General features: G+C 35.7%; 9 protein-coding genes across 9 annotated transcripts; 6 read left to right on the forward strand and 3 right to left on the reverse strand.

Annotated features, from left to right (window-relative positions):
* Positions 1-1,005: 1,005 nt before the first annotated feature.
* Positions 1,006-1,264, forward strand: GCK72_012524 (uncharacterized protein; the record flags this gene model as incomplete). The annotated part of the gene is made up of 2 exons (XM_053729185.1): positions 1,006-1,104; positions 1,151-1,264. The coding sequence occupies 2 exons, from the start codon at positions 1,006-1,008 to the stop codon at positions 1,262-1,264; spliced, it is 213 nt and encodes a 70-aa protein (XP_053583957.1).
* Positions 1,265-1,665: 401 nt separating this feature from the next.
* GCK72_012525 (uncharacterized protein) lies at positions 1,666-2,180 on the forward strand (the record flags this gene model as incomplete). Its single annotated transcript, XM_003091147.2, has 2 exons — positions 1,666-1,851; positions 1,899-2,180. The coding sequence occupies 2 exons, from the start codon at positions 1,666-1,668 to the stop codon at positions 2,178-2,180; spliced, it is 468 nt and encodes a 155-aa protein (XP_003091195.1).
* A 1,032-nt stretch (positions 2,181-3,212) lies between these two features.
* GCK72_012526 (uncharacterized protein) lies at positions 3,213-3,903 on the forward strand (the record flags this gene model as incomplete). The annotated part of the gene is made up of 2 exons (XM_053729186.1): positions 3,213-3,341; positions 3,391-3,903. 2 exons carry the CDS (start codon positions 3,213-3,215, stop codon positions 3,901-3,903), a joined length of 642 nt encoding a protein of 213 aa, XP_053583958.1.
* A 736-nt stretch (positions 3,904-4,639) lies between these two features.
* GCK72_012527 (uncharacterized protein) lies at positions 4,640-5,422 on the forward strand (the record flags this gene model as incomplete). The annotated part of the gene is made up of 4 exons (XM_053729187.1): positions 4,640-4,682; positions 4,729-4,838; positions 4,921-5,231; positions 5,281-5,422. The coding sequence occupies 4 exons, from the start codon at positions 4,640-4,642 to the stop codon at positions 5,420-5,422; spliced, it is 606 nt and encodes a 201-aa protein (XP_053583959.1).
* Positions 5,423-7,237: 1,815 nt separating this feature from the next.
* GCK72_012528 (uncharacterized protein) lies at positions 7,238-10,747 on the reverse strand (the record flags this gene model as incomplete). The annotated part of the gene is made up of 6 exons (XM_003094674.2): positions 7,238-7,367; positions 7,417-7,481; positions 8,049-8,249; positions 8,292-8,385; positions 8,431-8,746; positions 10,657-10,747. The coding sequence occupies 6 exons, from the start codon at positions 10,745-10,747 to the stop codon at positions 7,238-7,240; spliced, it is 897 nt and encodes a 298-aa protein (XP_003094722.2).
* A 3,004-nt stretch (positions 10,748-13,751) lies between these two features.
* On the forward strand, positions 13,752-14,529 carry GCK72_012529 (uncharacterized protein; the record flags this gene model as incomplete). Its single annotated transcript, XM_053729188.1, has 4 exons — positions 13,752-13,794; positions 13,842-13,948; positions 14,039-14,349; positions 14,394-14,529. The coding sequence occupies 4 exons, from the start codon at positions 13,752-13,754 to the stop codon at positions 14,527-14,529; spliced, it is 597 nt and encodes a 198-aa protein (XP_053583960.1).
* Positions 14,530-15,982: 1,453 nt separating this feature from the next.
* GCK72_012530 (uncharacterized protein) lies at positions 15,983-19,263 on the reverse strand (the record flags this gene model as incomplete). Its single annotated transcript, XM_053729189.1, has 6 exons — positions 15,983-16,112; positions 16,156-16,220; positions 16,322-16,522; positions 16,570-16,663; positions 16,716-17,043; positions 19,230-19,263. 6 exons carry the CDS (start codon positions 19,261-19,263, stop codon positions 15,983-15,985), a joined length of 852 nt encoding a protein of 283 aa, XP_053583961.1.
* A 626-nt stretch (positions 19,264-19,889) lies between these two features.
* On the reverse strand, positions 19,890-20,636 carry GCK72_012531 (uncharacterized protein; the record flags this gene model as incomplete). The annotated part of the gene is made up of 4 exons (XM_053729190.1): positions 19,890-19,986; positions 20,031-20,371; positions 20,418-20,545; positions 20,591-20,636. 4 exons carry the CDS (start codon positions 20,634-20,636, stop codon positions 19,890-19,892), a joined length of 612 nt encoding a protein of 203 aa, XP_053583962.1.
* A 262-nt stretch (positions 20,637-20,898) lies between these two features.
* On the forward strand, positions 20,899-22,303 carry GCK72_012532 (uncharacterized protein; the record flags this gene model as incomplete). The annotated part of the gene is made up of 3 exons (XM_053729191.1): positions 20,899-21,111; positions 21,805-22,160; positions 22,207-22,303. 3 exons carry the CDS (start codon positions 20,899-20,901, stop codon positions 22,301-22,303), a joined length of 666 nt encoding a protein of 221 aa, XP_053583963.1.
* Between the last annotated feature and the right edge of the window lie 37 nt (positions 22,304-22,340).

Raw genomic sequence — 22,340 nt, forward strand, 5'->3', positions numbered from 1 at the left:
CAAACAAAATGTATTTTTTAGAGCAAATTCTTTATTTTAAACCAACCTTTTTCAACTCATTGACCTCTTGGAAAACATCAAGGTAGCCTTCACGAACTTCATTCTTCAACAAACTTCTTCGATATCGGTTGTGTTTTTTCTTGTTGTCCTTGTCTTGCTTCCATTCTCGGTGACGAAGAGATTGTACTATGGCATGGACGAGGCAATTACGGGAAACTGAAAAAAAAAAACAAATTTTAGAAAATTTCAATTTCGACCAACCTTTGTTAGGCATGAGATGATGTCGTTTTGGCAAAACCTCTTCAAGAATCTCGACATTGTCCAGATCTCCCAAATCGTCTTCATCACTCTCACTTCCTTCTTCTTCTTCGTCCCTTTGCTTTTTCGTTGAAGGGAGGCCCAGAATATCTTCAATACCAAAACTTTTCCTTTTTCCTCCACTCTTTTTCGCTGGCGTGGCGACTTCACCTCCTTTGTTGGAGGCTTCTTCTCCACTGCCAGAAGGTGTGTTGAGGTAGGTGATGTGGATCGTTATTCTCGGTTCCTCAAGCTCGAGCAAGTTTTTGTTTGACTGAGCCATGTCCTCCATACAGTCGGCAATGTCCCGTGGCAAAACATTTGCCAACTTCTTGAATGAGAGACCCACACTCTCCACGAGTTCGTCTGATTCGAACTTGACCCCGACTTTCAAATTAGCTGGGGTCATACCGGCGGGGATGTGAGAGTCGATCAACTTCACGACGGCCTCCGAGAAAAGGTCCGGACCATTGGGGGAAGCAGTGAAGACCGTGGGAATGTCCACATCTAGACTAACAGTTTCCACACTATCCTTAAAACGTCCACCAGACTTAGCAACGAATACCCTTCTCACTTTCAGCAAAGCCCCGCCCACTTGGACCTATAAAAAGACTATAAAAATTGAAACACCCTCATTCACTCACGTTTTCAACCTCCTGTCCGGTGACCTCTTCGATTCCGCTCATTTTTCAGCTTTCTACTCTGAAAATGTCAATTCATCCACAAATTATTCCAAAGAAAGAAATCAACCAGTCTGGAACGGCTTACGTCATTCCGACCCAAACTGACTATTTCGATAATACGACGGTAAGGAGAAAGGAAAACTATTCAAAAATAAAAAAACCACTTTCAGATACAAGAACAGCCATTCTTTGTAAATCCAGTGAAAACTGAGAAAAAACCGGATACGTACACCTTCCATTTCGCGAAAGGATCCGCACCGGTCATCACCATCCAAAATCAATAATGATAATGGAGGCTCGGCTCCCAGAAGGAAGCCCCGCCCACTTTACACTTTTTGCCCCTCCCGATGATGACTCACCCCATTTCCAATCAGTTTTGCACCATTTTGCTCAATTTCGTCTCCTCCTCGGATGAGTCATCGCGTCCATATCGCCTCCATGTCCCCCTTTCTTCAACTTACAAACCACTTCCCTCATTTTTCCTCATTTCCTGCATTTTTCAACTTTCCCCTCATTTCACCCATTTTTCAACTTTTTCCTCATTTCCTGCATTTTTCTGTAAAAATTGCCAGGTCCAGTTTCCCTATATAAAGAAAATTGAAACTTTCATTCCGTCTTCATTCGTCTCTTTGAGTATGCGTGTTTTCCTTTTTCTCTCTTTAAAAAGCCTGTTTCCGTTATAGAAATGGCCATCACCCGTTGGGACATGTCCAAAGCTACCGAATCTGAGAAGAAAAGCTCTGTAAATGACGATTCAATGACTTTGAACGAAATCGTCAACGATTTGGCGAAGAAGAATCCATTCTTGAAGACCCCTATGAAGCGTCGTCGTGAAGAGAAAGAAGAAGTTTCCGCTGGAGAAAAACGCTTGGTAAATTTAATATTTGAAACAATTTTGATTTAAATATTAAATTTAAGGAATGGTTGAAAGAAAAAGCCAAGAAGGCAGTGATTCCAACGGAGCAAGTATCGACCTTGAAGCCGGAGCACATTTTCTTGGAGAATGGCCCCCTCATCATCCACATGTGTCTGGAATGCAAGAAGTTCAACTCTACCCGCACCGTCACAAACCTTGGAGAGGGGAAAATTCAACTTCCACTCGGACTCTGTACCATCTGCCGCTCCCACATCAATCGTCAACGTGCCGTCAAATTCTTTGAACACGAACTCCCGTCGATCAAGAAGGCATATGACCTCTAATTATTTTTGTAAGTATTTTTCTATTTGTTTCCGATTCTTCACGTTTTTATTTGTTTCATCTTTCCAATTTTTCATCTTGCCTCTTTCTTCACTTTGTTTCATTTTTCTATTTTCCAACAATAAATTGGTGGTAAAATAGAAATGTGTTCTCCATTTAAACCACATACACACTACATCTTCCGTAAGCCTCTTTCGCTTTTTGGTTAACAGATTTGTCGCCCAAAAATCAGATCCGGGATCGAACCTTCTTAGTGAAGGTTCTCTTTTTTATTTTTTGTTGTGTACAGTCAAAATTCTGAAGCCAAACTCTGAAAATTCTGAAGCATGCGCCATCTTCACAGACCCCCGAAATTCTGAAGCTTTTGTCTTATATACCCCCGAAATTCTGAAGCTTTTGTCTTATATACCCCCGAAATTCTGAAGCTCACAATTATTCAAAAATAACTCAAAACCACTAAAAAATGCAAAAATTGCTCAAAATATGCAAAAATGCAAAATAATGGTAACAAATTATGAAATATCGCTTCGAGACCCAAAAATTCGAAACCTACGCAAAAATCCGGTCTAGAAAAATACCATTTCGATAATTTTCAGAAAAAAAAAATTTAAGGATGCGCGGGTACTGTAAGGATGCGCTCAGGCGGCAAACTTCAAAGGGTATCAATTAACAAGCGTGACGAAAACATCCCGCTCCCGTGAAAAGCGAGAGAGTATGGAAAACGAGGAGACGCAGAGAGTGGTCGTCTCGCGCGGGGAGCAAACAGAGCGAGAGAGTGTGTGAGTGCGAGAGACGCAGACATTCCGCCCCCTAGAGATCAAAAGTACAAAAAATCTATCAGATACCACCCACAATTCTCTAATGAGATTTTTGAGACGCCAAAAAGAGGTGAATATTGGATGAATTTGGGAATCAACTTCGAGAAAATAAGGATTTTTACAAACGGGAGAGACAATCAGTCTGCTCTTTATGTGTTCGGCAAAAAAGAAATGGTGACTCTAATTTCAGAAGCTTCGAGAACTATCGTTTTTCAGATGTTAGTCAACACCCGCTGCAAATATGTTCCAATTCTGACAATCTACAAAATAGAAAACGAGAAGAAGCAGCAGCTCAAGCAATTCGTCTTCGAAGAAACCCAGTTTATAACTGCCGGTAAAATAATGGTTTCTTTCTGTTTAATCCTGTTTTCAGCTACATTGTGCACATTTTCAGAACGAAGAAGTAAGAAGATTCGAAACTATTGACAAAAACAATCTGAAACGTCCACTCTCTGATAATGAGTCAATCAGTTCTGACAGTACTTTTTTTTCAATAGACAGTTTTTCGACGTCAAAACAAAATGTCGCCAAGACTGTAGATTCTACATCGATGACTACTTCATGTTACAATGAAACTTTGATGAAGATCAGCTCGAAATCCATAGAGGTTTTGCTGGATATGTCAACTGCGGCATTCCGTCAAGATTGTTCTACCTCTAAAAGGGACCATCACCTTTCTGGAGCAACCCAAACTTCCCAAGTGCCAACTACCCGATATACTGACGGACTGGAACAATACTTGCTAAAGGATCCTGTTTCAAGGATGGAGTTTGAACGATCTGATCTCGATGATATCTTGATCGGCCTCTTGCTCGAAAACATTCATACAGGAACTTCACATCAAAAACTGTGCCAGGATGGAAATAATATGAACGTCGTTTCCAATACAATGTCATGTCAACACTGAACTAAATACACAATTTTTTGATCAACACATGCCCTTCAATCAGTGTAATTCATCATGTACATATAAAACTTCTGTAAGATCACTACCGGACGGATTAGATTGACCTGAAACATTTTTTTTCATTGTTGAGTCAGGCGCTTATGAAATATTTCGACAATCCCATTTTAAACGAAACGGAATAAACGTAGTTTATATTATTTCAAAATCAAACATTTATATTATCGAATCACGAACTCTTGTCAGAGGGTGATAAGGCGCATGGAATTTATTCGGATGGGTCTCGTAGTGGAAATGGGTAAAAAATCGTATTTTTCTACGGTTTTCAATTTTTTTATTACGGTTTTTCATGCTTTCAACTACGAGGCCAATCCGACCAAATTCGATGGGCCTTTGTCACCCCCGGCAAGATGTCGAGAAAATTTTCAACGCGTGAACTTCTTTTTTTCTTTATTATAAATTCACGACACTGCGCCGCATGGCTTTTGGCGCCTCTAATTTGTTCAAAATGGTCTCGAAGCGAAAAACATTATTTGCATTTATTTTTAGACCTGCAAAGCTCGAAAATAGGGTATTTGATCTTTTTCAACTACGAGACCATTCCGCGAAATTTCTAATAAATGGGATGCGCCTTTAAAGCCATGCGGCGTAGTGTTGTGAATTTATAATACCGAAATCTTGATAAGATCTTCCAAACATCATTTGTTTATATTTTAAATCAGTTTCTTCCTTCTATACAATGAAAATCCATCTGTGCATTGGTGTATTTCTGATTCTGTTCGGTAAGTGTTCGATGCGAAAGTACTCCAAAATAATCAGCACTTTTAGTAGGTCTTAATTCTTCATTATCATCAGAAACTGAAGAGATATTGGATTCAGTGAATAATTTCCGGAAAACATTTGCTGATTTGACGGGTGTCAAGGGGATGAGTAAATTGGTAGGTAATGTTTCAGCGGGCTCTTAATTCAGGATTTTTTTCAATGAAACTAATTTTTTCAAGTTTAGCTTCACTTTTTTAGAAATACGACCGGAATCTTCAACTAAAAGCATCCAGATATTCCACTTGCGACAAACCAGATGATCTCAAGAATCAATCCACCTACTTCCCATCTGACCAAAGTGTGATCGACGAGTTCTTCGAGGTGTTCAATCAAACGAAATCAGATGAAATCAAAAAGAAATTTGGTTTTGATAATGTGCTTAACCCAGGTTTTACTCATATTGGATGTTATCACTATAAGAAACAATGCTCTGAAACTGTCATGTATTCTACGGAGTATTTTACAAAGATGAGAGTTGTGGATACCAAGGGAGTATGTTTGTTGAGCATGTGAGTAAGCAATTATTTTTTATATTTTTAATGAAAAATTAAATTCCAGTGGACCTTACTGCCCTCATGGATCAGTAGAAAACGGGATGTGCAAGATGAAGGAGTTGGCAACAAAATCTCAATCGTCGAGTTCGAAAAAGCATACTTTCTCATTTTCTGTAATAGTTTTAGTGTTCTCGTGTTTGGTTTGAATAAAATAAATCAAATTTAAAAAAAAAAACTTCAGTTTCAGCGCGTCTACATCGAATTTTCATTATTGGAGTCACAATTGGAATTAAGACGAAATAAACAGTTCAAAGTGTTACCCAAATGCTTCTCAGTTGAATTTGAAACAGTCGGCAATTTCTCTTTTAAACTTTTTTCCTATAGTGAATAGATGTGTTTTGAGAATAGAACGTAGAATTCAATGAAAATATCTCTGTTGTATGAATTCTGCCAGTTAGAAGTGGTTTGAAATAAGAGCTGATGTTTTAGAATATCAATAACGTAACTACAACTAATTACCTGATAGTAAATCCAACGTCCTGGGAAATTTACAAAAATTGTGGTTTGTTCACATGCAACTCATATTTTTCACCGTAATATTCCAGATTTTATGTGAATTATTGATTTCAGAGAAAACAACAATTTGCATTATTCTAAATGTTAATATGTAATGCCGGCTGAACGGGAATGGTTTTTCTTCGAAAGATAGACGGGAAGAGGATTGAATAAAATACATATTTTCAATTAATGAAAATTTCACTTTTTCTGAAACAGGGGTTTCACTGAGTCAAATCATTTGAAATGGTATAACAAAAGTTTTATGACAAATCAGATGTTTCAGATACTTTAATTGGCGGATAACCTTGTTAATCGGTAGGAATAAGTGATTTTTTTTGTTTTTAGAAATTCATTTATCATCTTTCTGAAACATCGAATTATTGGATATTATGTGTCTTGAATTGAACTATTGGATAATTGAAAGAGTAAAATATTCACTGACATTCCAATAGATTAACTCCATTCGAACCAAAAAGTATTTATATTTATTTTCACATCATTACATCGGTTTTTGAATATTTTGAAATATTTTTGAATGACTTAACCTTTCTATGAAACAGTTTTCACAGTGGAATCATTTCGCTTTGTCTAAAAGTGACATTTCCTAACTCTTGACTATTTGCACCATCCTCTTATAATTGCACTCTACCAGAATCGTATAAAATTTCCCTGTTTCGATAAATAAATAAAGAACGTTGCTATCCAAATCTTCATTGATTAGTCAAATTCCAATCGGGAAGATCAAATATATCGATGTGTGCCTGGATGAACGTGAACTTATACTGAATTTTACAGGGTTTCGATAAATAAATAAAGAACGTTGCTATCCAAATCTTCATTGATTAGTCAAATTCCAATCGGGAAGATCAAATATATCGATGTGTGCCTGGATAAACGTGAACTTATACTGAATTTTACAGGGTTCAGGTGCAACGTTTTGATGAGACGTTGATTGTGCCAAATGTAAACACTATAACGGAGCTTTACTATAAACATAGCTCAATCAAAGAAAACATTTCAGTTCAATATATAAGACAGGCCCAATTTGAAAATTTCAACTTTTGAAGGAGAAGTAGCGGTTATCTCCCTAAAGATGTGAAATTATCACAGATTTTCTTAGCATATCAGAATTTATAGGAAAAATGGAGATAATCGCTAAATTTCCACATGTATTTGCTAAATTTCCACATTTTCAAGAAACCCTGAGTTTTGCGGGAATCAGATAAAAAAATCAGGTTAATGCTGAAACTCGAAAACCAGTCATCCCCAAAATAAAAAACAATGTTCACAAATTCTTGTTCGGTGTGGATTATCAAGCCAAATTGTTTTATTTGATAAGAACTAATTGTAACATAAATTTATAAGAAAAACTCAAACCGAATCCATAGGAAATTAATAATGAGAAAATAACAACGTTAAAAATTAAATAACCAGCTTTAAAAACAATCCACCATAATCCATCTCTAGTGTGGAATAGTGATACCCAATGGAACTGCTCCAAACTGTACCATACACAACTCATTGATCAGACTGTATTCACAACATTTTTTACAGTAGGGATTCGGTTCGATGTTGAATAGACGGAATCCGTATCTGGAGGAGAAAAAAGATGGAGGACTACCAGGTGGGGAGGGAGACTCACCTAGACATCATTCGGAGCATTGTCAAGTGTTCGATTGGTTTCTTTCCATGGAGTTCGATGAAAATCTGTAAATTGAAGTTTTCAAAATTGTAATGTTTCAGGATGTTTTCATCAAGAAACCTTAAACGAGAGCTGATGGTGGTTACAAGAAACAACTTTTCCAAAATTCTTCGAAAATTTCGTACCGAAAAATTCGAAAAATATTTCAAGAAAACTGCCTGGAAAAATGAGTTTTTCGGAGGTAAAATTTTGAATTTGTATCAAAACTGGGAGTATTTATTTTAAAGACAGACCCCCAGAAACCTGTTTTTGAGTAAAAATAAAAAAATTCAAAGAAAATTTTCTAGGAGAAAACACTAATATCTTTTGAACGGGTTATTCGAAAAGTTTGGGAAACATTTTGTCAAAAATCAGAGATAAAAAACCGGCCTTCTAAAAATGAGGATTCACTTTTTAACAAAAATGTTTCAAATTTTTTGAAGTTGTAGAGTAAAAGTGCTTAAACACTCATTTTGAAGTGCTAAAAAGCATAATCACCCTCTGATTGAATTTCAAATTTTAAGTCGAAAACGAGACAGTTCAAAGCGGGCCAGGCCGGTCCGAAAATAATATTAATTTCGGGAAAATAGTACCTGACAAACATAATAATCCCTAATCAAAGGTTCCAGTCCATCCACTTCTCCTCCCTCGATATCAATCTTTAACAATTCCACTTCACTTCTTCCAGTCTTTTCCAGCATTTCTGGGATGGTCAGGTTAGCTGGAATCTTCCCAACAAATATCTCTCCTCCCATCTCTTCATAGGATTTTTGCGTTTTGGCGTTTTGAGAGTTCTGGAAACACTTTCTTTGTAAAATTAAGAGCTGAACTCATACCATATCAGCCCCCAACAGCTTGCAGTGTCGTCCGGTTGCCTTGAAAATTGCCAGGTCATAGTCGATTTGGTTATGAAGACCGAGGGAGAGGAGTCTGAAATTTTCAGTAATCAGAATTTTTTTCCAATTCACAACTTACGTGCAATCCTCCTTCTTGACGGCTCCAGCATTACAAACTTGTTTTCCTCCGTCTCCTTTGTACCCAATTCTCTCATTTTTCTCACAGAATACTTCTGGTTTTACTGCTTTGTAGAATGCTTTATGATCTGTTCCATTTGCAGCTTTCAACAGTCCTTTCCTATCTTCTTCTACTCGTTTAAGAGCTTCTTTCCGTAGATTTTTCTGCTCAAGTGAGTAGAATTGAGTCTGTAGAAAGGATTGTGGCGATTCGAATTCATTTCGTATTGTGGCCATTGAATTAAATTGTGGATCATTGAAGATTGAGGTTTCGGAAACTGAAAAAAAAAAAGATTGTTAGGTAATTGATAACGTCTTTTTAAGAACCTTCTGAAACCGTGACTTCTATTTTGGAAATATGTATACTGAAACAAGGAAATTGCATTAGATTTGAGAGAAGTTCACTGTTTCATGTTCCACACTTTTTCTATCTCACGGCACTCAGAAGTGGGCTTTGCGCATACCGCGAAAATTTTTTTTAAAATGTTTTCACCGGAAAATGCCAACTTTTTGGTTGTTAAAAATGAGTTTAGGGGAATTCGAAAGAAACCGACTGATTGAGTGATTTTGTATTCTATGCGCCTTTAAACTATAGTAAGAATTTGCTTAGCTAACGAGTCAGTAATTCCTTGAAAGTGTAGTGTGCCGAGATCTTCGGTGACCAGAAGTTTTCGATTTGAGATGTTTTTTTTTATTTTGAAACCAGGATAAGTTTCAAAATAACCTTTTTGAGATTTCACTGAAATAGTAATTTCTGCTACAGCAAGATCCTCAAATACTAAAAGTTCTGAAGATAGAGAGGCTCAAAAAAACAGAGGTATTTTTCTAGGGCATATCGGTGGAGCGAAGTTGTAAGAACTGTGTCGAGCTAAAATAAAACTATTTTCTATTTATTTTATTTTATTTATTTATTAAAATTGAATAGAGGGGAGCTGACAACGTTGCAACACATACATTTTTCGTGAAGCAAAAAAGTTTTCTCTAATATTAGTTTTTTTTTCCAGTGTCACCTTTGCCATAAAAAAAACGAAGTCTGATGGATGTTGATGAATTTAGAAAAACTAACAAGAGATTTCCGGTAAGAGATATCACATTTTGAAATTGCTTTTTTTTTAACATTTACAGTGCACTTTGTCTTGGAAAACTGATCCCAAAGCTTATAGTGTCCGACTGAATTCATAATCATTAGATTTTTCAAAACAACAGAAAAGTCACACTTGAGTGGTTGATTCATTATTGTTTGGTAATCGTGGATGAGAAAGAAAATAGCGATTTAAAATAATGAATTCCTATTGAAAACATAATAGATCAACTGTATCATTACACTGAAAACGTTCCAACACAAACAGTTTTCTAGAAGCAGAAATGTTTTCTCTAAAATCAGCCTTTTCCAGTTTCATCTTTGTTGTAAAAAAAATCTTTCTGGTGGACGTTAATAAACATTAAAACTCAAAAAAAAAGTATACCTTTGTAGAATCCAGTCAGCATTTAGCAAGATTTCCGTTTAGAGCATATTTTTTAACTGGACTCTTTTTCGTTTAGAAGACACTGTATCTCGAATAACTAATTTCAAAGCTCATAGTGTCCAACTGAATTTATCACATTTTAGCCGCGAGAAGACCTGAAGGCCCGTGCCGGCCCGCGCCGGGCCCGGCTTCAAAAAAAGAACCAATTTTTAGAGACATTTTTTCAATTTTTCATTGAAAATGTGAACATTTTTAAAAGATACATTCTATCTCAGAATTTCATTTCTGGCTAAATATTATAGTTTGTTTTATATTTTTTGAAAATCATGATGCTATGACCATTTTCAGTTGACTGGAATTGGGTAGGAATCGTTTTCTCATTCTTCACGTCAGAAACAGTAGATCTTTAAATTTTGGACAAGAAATAGTATAACCAGAATTCCGTTAAAAAAATCATTGTAATTTTTTAGATATATGTAACTGAATCTCTAAATTATCAACAATTGTTTTCATTCAACCTTTTGACCTCACTAATACAGTGAAATTATCCAGTTAGTTTTAAGATAATTATGAAACAGTATATGGCAAAAGTCCAATCCAGTTCACACATTTTAAGTAAGCAAACGAAATGACTATTATTTTACTAACTTTTCTCTCTAATGTTGATACAGTTTATATTTACCAAAACTTATAAATAAAACTAATTTAATAAAACGACTCACTTTCTTTCTTCTTTCCAAGGTGATTGAACATAAAGTATAAAATAACAAAGCATGACAATAGAACAGCAAGAAATCTATAGTTTTGATTCATTTTTGAAATAAAAAGTAGAATGAATGATTAATTGTACGAATGGTTTTATATAAATCGGAAAACAACGAACAGATGAATAATTCAAAGAGAGAACAATAGATGTATGGTAATTAGTCTCTCAGTATCAGTTAGTGACAAGATAGTAATGAAATAGTTATACTGCACCAGGTACTGAAACAGAACAAAACTACGAGTAACGTTTTAACACACCCTGTAACGTTGTTTGCGTTCTAGTGACGTAAACACACCTTCTAACATTTTCCATGTATACCATCCTGCCATACTAACTGATAAGACCTTCTATATAAGCGACCACTCTAAGTCGATTCTCTTATCTATGTTTGATAGCATACTTGCGACGGGTGGGGCCGGGCAGAGCCGGTTGAAAATATTCACCAGGTTTCCGTTCAAAAATTGAATTTTTTTTAATTTGCAAAAAAGGTGAATGGGCTTAGGATTGAGAATTAGGGAGCCGACAGTATGCCTTATTTTCTTTTAGTTTAGAAATATTTATTTATTTTTTGAATTTTAAGTTAGGAATTTGACAAGCGTAAGTTAAAGCGATGATGTCCTTTTTCGTTTCTCCTCACGAATCAATACTCAAAACGTTTTATTATTTTATTTTTGTCTTGAAACTGAAATCGACTATGGCAGAATTCTCGTTGAATGAGAACTCACACTTTTCCGCTAACCCAGAGGGATAGACCAAGTCATGAATTAATATGATACAAAATATGAATACAGTTACTAGAAATCCATAATTACTCTGCTTTTTATGAACCATGTTTTATAGTAAAAAATATTTGTAGTGTGTTCGAAAAGTATAGCCGGACCGTGGAAATTCTCGTCACGGCCCGGCCCGACCCGTTGCAAGTATGATGTGAAGAAATATAGCGATATAACAAATAATTTTCTATTGAACACCGGGGAATACAGATACAATTGGGTTACAGTGAAAACGTTTTAACACATACATTATTTGAAACAGAAATGTTTTCTCTAAAATCAGTTTTTTTCAGTTTCATCTTTGTTAGGAAAAAAACTAAGTCTTTCTGATGGTTTAATATCAGTCAGCAGCAAGATTATTCAGCAAGATTTCCAGTATGATCACATTTTAACCTGGACTTTTATTTTATTTGGCACTTTATCTCGGAAAAGTAATTCCAATGCTTATAGTATCCAACTGAAATCATCGGCGTTTGTCTTTCTTCTACTATTGAAAATAACAAAAAATTCAACAAATTGCAATAGCGTATTGTATAATAACAGAGTTTTACATACTTGTCAAGGCCCAGCGCGGCTTCAAAAAACAACTAATTTTCTTCAACTTTTTCAAACACTTATGTAATTATCTAAAGCTGTATCAAGATTACAGTGAAATTATTCAGTAATCAAAACAATCATGAAACAGTAAAAGGTAAAAGTCCAATCCAGTTCACACTTTTACAGCAAAAAAAGATGTTACTACTTTTTTACTAATTTTTCTTTCTGTTTCTAATAGTGGTGATACAGTTTAATTCTACCAAAACTCAATAATTGATAACATTTAATTGTCATATACCCCCGAAACTCAATTTCTTTCTTCTTTCCAAAGAGATTGAACATTAGGTAGATGAAAATAGAGCATAATAATAAAATAACAAGAAACGTATAGTATTGAGTCATTTTTGAAGTAAAAAGTGGAATGAATGAGTTGTTGTTCGATTTTTTTTTTCAACGGGAGAAAAATAATAAATAATTGCTTTTCAACGGGAGAATAATAATTTCAAAGGGAGAATAATAGATGTATTAATGGATCCTTCAGTTAGTGGCAAGAGAGTAATGAAATAATTATACTGCACCAGGTACCGAAACTGAGCAATATTACGTATAACGTTTTAGCCAGAATTGCAATATTCATAGTCAGCCCGCAGTTCAGACAAATTGGGAAATAGAAAATTGGAAACTGAAAGGTTAATGGGAATCATTGAAAATAGAAAATAAAAACGGTTAGAGTGAAACAGTAAAATTCTTGTGAGAATTTGTGAACTATTAAAACATGATACCAATACTTTCGGGAAATTGTTTCAATTTACTTGAAACTGACTTGTATATAATAGTTTTAGTTTCCGAGTTTTTTAACACATAGAAGTATGTTTTTGGTCTGGCTTCCCAATGACCTTGAATTTACTAGGAATGGCTTGCACAGGAGATTGTGTAGACTGTGCTCAGGACTACTTTCTAGAAGTCATGTAACGGAAAAAATAAAAAAATAAGAAAATCCTTTTTCAGGAACAGTCACAGCTTTTTAATTTCTTTTTTTCATTTTTCAGCTTCAAAATTCAGTCAAGTAACTGAAAAAATGACCTAATATCGATGACAAGGTAACACATGACAATTTGTTACACACTCAAAATGCAAGTAGGTATCCTTGTATTAAACATCTCTGAAGCTGAAGTAGCTCTAGAAGTTCTCAATTTTAAGCTCAGTGAACGTGTCAACCAGAAAACGTAACTGGAAAATCATCCTATCGAATAGAAATCTTGTCAATGAATATCTAACAGGTACAAAACAGTAAAAACTAAAGCCAAACTCACTATAAGAATAGCTTTGAAAATATATGTATTATTACTTAGAGCTAGTTTCAGCGCAATAATTTTTTATTTTTGAAACGTTCTTGTTAATAAAATCTTCAAAATATACAAAATTCTATAATTCATTTCTCAAAACAACCAGAGCTAACGGAACAACTGCAAATCGTTCCATACAGAGAGATTGAGATCGGGATAACTGTGTGTTTCAGGTGCAGTGGAACTGGGTAACGAGGAGGAGTTAGAGAATGATGGTGACTTTCCAAATTTTCAGTTTTTAATGAAGCTATTATGAACTCAAAAAATGTATACAACCTGTCGTGAAAATTCAAAACGCGTAAACTTTAATTTTTTTTCTTCACCAAATTCTTGATAAAATCTCCCAAACATTCTATAGTTTCATTTTAAATCAGTTCCCTCTCCCCATCTCTACAATGAAAATCTATCTGTGCATTGGTGTATCTTTGATTCTGTTCGGTAAGTGTTCAATACGATAAAGTCTCCAGAACCATCAGTTATTATAGTAGGTCTTAATTCTTCATCATCAGAAACTGAAAAGATATTGGATTCAGTGAATAATTTCCGGAAAACATTTGCTCACATGACGGGTGTCAAGGGGATGAGTAAATTGGTAGGTAATGTTTCAGTGTGCTCTTAATTCAGATTTTTTTTTAAATTTAACTATTATGAGTACTTCTAGTTCAGCTCCGCTTTTTTTCAGAAATACGACCGGAATCTCCAACTAGAAGCATCCAGATATTCCACTTGTGAGAAATCAGATGACCTCAAGAATCAATCCACCTACTTCCCATCTGACCAAAGTGTGATCGACGAATTCTTCGAGGTGTTCAATCAAACAAAATCAAATGAAATCAAAAAGAAATTCGGATTTGATAAAGTTCTTAACCCGAGTTTTACTCATATTGGATGTCATCACTATAAGAAACAATGTTCTGAAACTGTCATGTATTCTACAGAGTATTTTACAAAGATGAGAGTTGTAGATACCAAAGGAGTGTGTTTGTTGAGTATGTGAGTAACGTCATTTATGTTACCAATGAACGGTTAAATTCCAGCGGACCTTACTGCCCCCACGGAACAGTAGAAAACGGGATGATGAAAGAGTTGAAAACAAAATCTCAATCGTCGGGTTCGAAAAAGCATAGTTTCTCATTTTATGGAATAATTTCAGTGACTTTGTATTTGATTTGAATAAAGTAGGACACTTTGTAAATTCCGTTTTAGTACTAGTCCATATCAGTAAATTTCAGTTTCAGCGCAGTTTCATCAAATTCTCATCATTGGACTCACCATTAGGCATTGCGTACATGCCAACCGAGTAAACCTGAATCACTATTATGAATTCATTTTTTCTGTGCATGAGAAGTCCGCGTCGCACTCACTCGGCGACCACGCCCACCCCGATTTCAACGCTGCGTTCAATTTTAGAACACTGTCGCAAGAAATGGGCGTGGCCGCCGCCTGAGTGCGGCGCGGACTTCTCATGCACAGAAAAAATAAATGAATTCATAATATAACGAGGGGAGCAATTTGAAAAGTGTTTTTTTAGCTTACAACTTGATAAACAACAAACTATCACACGCTTCCACCAGTTCGAAGTTTTACCCAGATGCTTCTCGAAGGTATTTGACACACTCCATGAAAATAACACTCTTGTGTGGACTCTTTCAGTTAGTGACAGCTTGAAATAAGAACTGCTGTTACAGAGTATCAATAACGTAACTACGACTAATAAGCTGATAGTAAATGCCTTGCACTCTCGGGAATTTACAAAAATTGTCGTTTGTTCACATGAAATTACTATTTTGATGTGATATATCGAATTTTGCAAATCCAACAATCTGTTGTATTTAAAATATTTACATGTATTACTAAGAAGGAGGACTGAATGAAATATTTTCAATTAAAGAAAAGTTTATTTCATTCTGAAACAGGGGTTTCACTCAAAAAATGAGACGAATCAAATCATTTCCAATGGTATCACAAGCGTTTAATGACAAATCAGATGTTTCAGATAATCAGACTTTAATTGGCGGATAACCTCGCTAATTTTATTGGGAAAGTGATATTTTCAGTTTTTGAAATTCATTTATCATCTTTCTGAAACGTCGAAATATTAGTTTTGTTCCTGATTCCTTCTACAGTAAACTTACAAAAGAGCAATTAGTGTTGCCTTACGATGAACTCGTGACTGTTCCAATCGACTTCTGAGGATTACACTCTCCCAGAATCGTTTAAAATTTCCCTGTTTCGATAAATAAATAAAGAACAATGCTATCCAAATCTTCATTGAATCCAATTAAAAAACTGTAAAGAACAACTACAGAATATCAATGTATAGCCTGGATAAACGGGATCTAAAACTGAAAGTACATTTACTGATTTTTAGATCAACTTTTGATGAGACATTGTCTCTGTCATATGTATACACTATAATGGAGCTTTACTATATACATAGCTCAATCAAAGAAAACATTTCGGTTCAATATAGCTTCATTATCAAGAAAAATTATTTCATTTAATAATGACTAATTGTAACATACATTTATAAAAATGAAGTTCTCAAACCGAATCCATATGAAATTATCAATGAGAAAATAAAATTATATAACCAGCTTCAAAACTAATCCCCAAAAATTCCTCTCTAATGTGGAATAGTGATACCCAACGGGACTGCTCCAAACTGTCTAATACACAACTCATTGATCAGACTGTATTCACAACATATCCGGCAGTACGGATTCGGTTTGATGTTGAATAGACGGAATCCGTATCTGGAAGAGAAAAAAGATGAACGTGTACCGGGTGGAGACCTACCTAGACATCATTCGGAGCATATTTAAGTGATCGATTGGTTTCTGTCCATGGAGTTCAATGAAGATCTGTAAATTGAAGATTTAATTAAAAAGTGTAATGTTTCAGCATGTTTACATCTAGAAATTATAAAAGCGACCCATAGTAAAAGATGATGCGTTATTCGTACCTGACAAACATAATAATCCCTAATCAAAGGTTCCAGTCCATCCACTTCTCCTCCCTCGATATCAATCTTTAACAATTCCACTTCACTTCTTCCAGTCTTTTCCAGCATTTCTGGGATGGTTAGGTTAGCTGGAATCTTTCCAACAAATATCTCTCCGCCCATCTCTTCATAGGATTTTTGCGTTTTGGCGTTTTGAGAATTCTGGGAACACTTTTATTGTGGATTTCACTTTTATTATGAGGTCATACCATATCAGCACCCAAAATCTTGCAGTGCCGTCCAGTTGCGTTGAAGATTGCCTGGTCATAGTCGATTTGGTTATGAAGACCAAGGGAAAGGAGTCTGAAATTTTCAGTAATTATCCAATTATCCAATTATCCAATTCACAACTCACGTGCAATCCTCCTTCTTCACGGCTCCAGCATTACAAACTTGCTTTCCTCCGTCTCCTTTGTACCCAATTCTCTCATTTTTCTCACAGAATACTTCTGGTTTCACTGCTTTGTAGAATGCCTTATGATCTGATCCATTTGCAGCTTCCAACAGTACTCTCCGATCTTCTTCTACTCTTTGAAGAGCTGCTTTCCGTAGATTTTTCTGTTCCAGAGAGTAGAATTGAGACTGTAGAGAGGATTGTGGTAAAACAAGTTTCTCATGCGTTATATCGGAGTTTGGGGTGATTGAATCAAGTAGCGGATTATTGGAGATAGGGGTTTGGGAAGCTGAAAAATGAAAATTTGGTGATCAATCTTAGTTTCAAACATACTTGCAACGGGCCGGGCCGTGCCGGGCCGTGACCAGAATTTCCAAGACCCGGCCCGGCCCGAAGGCCCGGCTGAAAAATATGAACTGAAATTTTGAACGAAATTTTGAATTTTTTTGAATTTTTTCGCAAAAATGTCGAATTTTTGACTATAGTTCAGAATTCAATCAAAAGATAGTTATGCATCAAAAATTGAAATTTTTAATGTAAAATTTTAAAAAATTTCAAAAAATTTGGTAAAAAATAGGTACCTTTTTTCAAAGCCGGGCCTTGAAAATTCTCTACCGGCCCGGGCCGTAAGTTTGCAAGGTTTTAAACGTTTTGTTGTAAGGGTACATAAAATCGTCTATTAGGTACATAGATGGTTATATCGTTTTACGAACTACTTGAAACCGTTTTTTCTATTTTTCTGCAATATTTGTTACTTTTTCCGAACTTTGACCTTGTTGTTCTCGAATACCAGACCTCGAAAGCAAAAACTGAATTTATATTCGGAATCAGTTTTTTCTCAGCTTTCTAATGATATAGGTCACGACCGATATCTCCAGATCTAGTCCATGACCTTCCCTAGTTAGTTTAAAACGTTTTGATGTAAAGGATCAACTACATTATTAGATACATAAATGGTAATATTGTTTTAGGAACTACCTGAAACCGTATTTTCTATTTGAAAATATGTATACTGAAGCCAGAAAACTGGAACACTGTATTTTAGAAAAGTTCACAGTTTCATGTTGCAAACTTTTACTTCACGGTACTCAGAAGTGTACTTTGCGCATAACGAAAAAATGTTTGGAAAATGTTTTTGCTGAAAAAAACTAACTGTTTAAGGGAAAGTTCAGTAGAACTTTTGAAATTTTATTGAATTCGGAAGAAACCGGTTGATTGAGTAATTTTTGCAATGAAAACGTTTTTGCTATGCGGTTTTAAGCTACAGTAGGAATTAGCACTGCTAGAGCGTCAGTGGTTCCTTTGGTACATTGAAGGAGGAGAGGGCCGCGATCTCCAGCGACCATAGACAGTTTGATATAAGATTTTAGTAATAGTATATGTTTCAAGATAATCTTATTAAGATTTTCTCAGATACATTACCACTGCCGAAATAGTGATCTATGCTATGTACAAAAATATTATCAAATACTAAAAGTTCTGAAGCTTTGTGAAGTTCGTTGCCAAAAATTACAAAAAATTAAAAGTATTTGTTTAGACTGGAAAAAATGGTTATGCAATCTGACCCAAAAAATAAACTCTTAAGAATATGGTACCGACAGTTTAAATTATTTTCTTTTAGTTTGGAATTTTTTTTTTGAAAAATTAAGTTAAACATTTTGACGAACGTAACAGAAATTTATGATGTCCGGTGTGGTTTTGTAGACAAATCAATACTCAAAAGTTTTTCTTGTTTTATTTTTATCTTGAAACTGAAATCAACTACGGTAGAATGGTCGATGAATGAGATCTCACCATTTTCAACTAATCCAGATGGATAGACCAAATCATGAAAGAACAGCTACTAGAAATCTATAATTTCTCTGCTTTCTATTTAACATGATTATGATTCGTTCACATGAATTTACTATTTTTATCCACCTCAAAATCACGGATTTGATGTGAAATAACAAGTTCTGCGAATCCAACAATTTGCACTATTCTGAATATATTTCCATCTTAATAGTTTTTCTTCGGAAAATACACAAAAGGAGTACTGAATCGAATATTTTCAATAAAAGTGAGTTTGACCTAATTTTGAAACAGTGGTTTCATTCAGAAAACGAGATGATTCAATTAATTTCCAATGCTATCTCAAACGTTTTATGAAAAATCAGATGTTTCAGATACTCAGACATTAATTGCCGGGTAACTTAGTTAACTTTATGGAAAAAGTAATATTTCCTGTTTTCAGAAATCCACTTATCATCTTTTTGAAACATCAAATAATTGGATAGGGGTACAAAACCGCAACCGGCTGAGCTACACGGCCGAGAACGCTGCCGCCCACTCGGGGCTGTGATAAATGTGGGTGCTTCTCAATCACAATATCGATCACAATTTTTTTTTGCGTTCTCACCTCCTTTAAGCACTGAAAATGTTTCAGATAATCCAGAAAGCGGCTAAGTATAATTTCGCTGAAGTTGATTAACTTACCCTTGATATGAAACATTGTCCATAGTAAAAACATATTGCATTTTCAAAAAGTGACTGTTTCGAAAAGAACATGTAACAATTTTCCTAACTTAAGACTATTAGCACCTTGCATTCTTTCGTGATCTTGAAAAATTTCCATTTTCTGGTAAAAGATTTTAAAAAACGTTGTTATCTAAATTTCCATTTAATCACAACTATCCGACTAGAGTATCAACTACTTAATATTAAGATAACTGTATAACTCAATCAAAGAAAAAATCTTTGTATTAACAGAAACTTACTATCGAACAGATTTTTTGTTATTTAATAAGGACTGATTGTAACATAAATTAATAAGAATGCAGTTCTCAAACCGAATTCATTCTGAATTATCAATGAGAAAATAAAATCCACCTCTCCTCCCTCGATATCAATCTTTAACAACTCCACTTCACTTCTTTCAGTCTTTTCCAACATTTCTGGGATTGTCAGGTTGGCTTCTAAACAACACGTCTCAAGAAACATTTTATAACAGTGAAGCGAATGTTGATGTTTCAGTTCTCGTAGAGATATTTTATCAATTAAAAAAAACCATTACACTTAAAACTACTTTTTCTTCTGAAAATATATGCTTTATGAAAATCAAGTCATTTCAATTCATTCACAAATAATCAAGGTTCACTAATTAGTCGCTTTGCATAATCCATTGCGAGTAAGCTTTCCAGAACAGTGAGATCCAGGTTTCCCATAGAAAGTGTCGTCCGGGGTGAAACGGTGTCTGAAATCACATTTTTAATATTCTGAAATCTGAGAGTGTCTTACTTTGGTCCGAAAATACACCATCCTCTAACAGTCGATCGTTTGACATTGGTGAAGATAGCAGCGGGGGGCCAAATATTGTGAACGCAAAGACTGGTGAAATGGTAGCATCCAACTTTTTTGACATTTGGTTGAAGAACCGTAGAAAACAAATCTTCGTTTCTAAAGTAACCTTTGAGTTTTTCAGTTTCATTTCTATGGATTGCAGCGTATTCAACAAAGTCATCTTCCAATTGTTTCTTGCGAAGGGCATAATGGGGTTCATTCTCAAGCCGGTTGAGAATGTTCTCGTCGTGGCAAGAATTGTATTGACTAGCTACTTTCTCCAGTTCCATGTCGTACGTCTAAAATGAATCGGATTTTAGAGGTCCAAAGCTTATCACTCCTCACCAACTCATTCATGTTGCTGACTTGTGCTGCTTCGGCATACTTTGAACGGAACTCGTTGAGCTCTCCGAGCACTTGTTGGCGGAGATCTTCACTGCGTTTCACGACTCGAGACGAGAAGGCGCTTTGGGCTGAAAGGACATGGACTTGCACGGTGCCAAGCTGTCGGAACTAACCACAGAAGAGGAGGACGATGGTCGAGAGAGCAAGGGAGACATGCATGTTGATTGTTTAATCAAACTGATTGATTCAGCGAATTCGCCCGCCTTATATGGGAAAATTTTGAGATCTTATCAGTTTCTAGATGTTATCAAAAGGTCGAATAAAAAACAAAACACTATTGATAACATCGTAGAGTAGATAAGATCAAGATTTTATCAAAGGATGAAATAATTACTGGAGCACGTTTTCAACTGATAAGATCTTAAAATTTTCCCATATAAGACGAGGAATTTTAGGAAATCAATCAGTTCGAACTGTCAACATGAAAGTCCTGCTAGCTTTCTTCGTTTTGGGTCTTTGTGGTAAGTTCCGATCCTTTGGTACCACGTCAATCATCCTCATACCAGCCCAAAGCGTCTTATCGTCCCGAGTCGTAAAACGCAGTAAAGATCTCCGCCAACAAGTGCTCGGAGAGCTCAACGAGTTCCGTTCAAAGTATGCCGAAGCAGCACAAGTCAGCAATATGAATGAGTTGGTGAGTAGGAATTAGAGTGTTGTCCCGCGAGAAATGGCGGCTCTATAGGCAAAGAATGGTCCCAACCGCAAAGAACGGTCCCAAAAAATAAAAGAATGGTCCCAAGGAATTGTCCACGTGTTCACTATTCTCCCTCTATTTATTTCAAGTTCCCCCCCCCCCCACCTATTGACCTTGCCACGTACTCTCACGTACGTATTTTAAATAAATAAATAAATAAATAAATTACATGGTCCCTACCGCAAAGAATGGTCCCAAAATTTTGGGTGACACGAGTTTCAGAATTGAATGGTCCCTACCGCAAATAATGGTCCCTTGAAATTGATACGAAAAACTTTTCACCATTCTCTTAGGCTTAGGTTTCTTAAAAATTGGTGAAAAAATTGACAAAATCGGTTATTAATCGTATTTGTCAATTTTTTCACCAATTTTTAAGAAACCTAAGCCTAAGAGAATGGTGAAAAGTTTTTCGTATCAATTTCGAGGGACCATTCTTTGCGGTAGGGACCATTCAATTCTGAAACTCGTGTCACCCAAAATTTTGGGACCATTCTTTGCGGTTGGGACCATTCTTAGCGGTTGGGACCGTTCTTTGCGGTTGGGACCATTCTTTGCCTATAGAGCCGAAATGGCTCGCAGCTAAACTCTCCACTAATTATTAGTTTTGGGCCTCGCCACATCAGTTTTTTTCAGTCCTATGACTTGGACCTGGAGAGAGAAGTCAGTAAATACTCGTCTTGTTCCCTTGACAAACCTGCACGCCGTTGGCTTCAATCACAGCTGACATACCGTCTTCGGGATAAACAGTTTGAGAGTGACTTTGTTTCTTACACTATCCAGCACAGAGATAACACGACGCAGCTAAAACGTTATTTTGGATATGAAGATTACTTTTGGGGTGTCCTTCATGCTCCAGCGAGTAAAGTTGGATGTGTTCGATATTCAAGTCCGTGTATCGGTATTATCAACGATATACCAATGTCTCCCCCTGTAATATTCACGAAACTCAAAAGTATCACAGCATCAGGATTCTGTCTTTTTGGACCAATGTATATTTAAATCAATTATTGTCGCTGTACCTATCAGTTGTTTCAGCATGAAGTACACTCGAGATGACATCAGTTATGGAGAACCGGGATCCAACTGCCGTGGAGAGCATACTGAAGGTGGATTGTGCAAAGCGTCTAATTAGTGAAACTTGATTATGAACTGAAATAAATTGGTTTTCA

This window comes from Caenorhabditis remanei, chromosome IV (assembly GCF_010183535.1).
Source record: "Caenorhabditis remanei strain PX506 chromosome IV, whole genome shotgun sequence".
NCBI classification, from domain to species: Eukaryota; Metazoa; Nematoda; class Chromadorea; order Rhabditida; family Rhabditidae; genus Caenorhabditis; species Caenorhabditis remanei.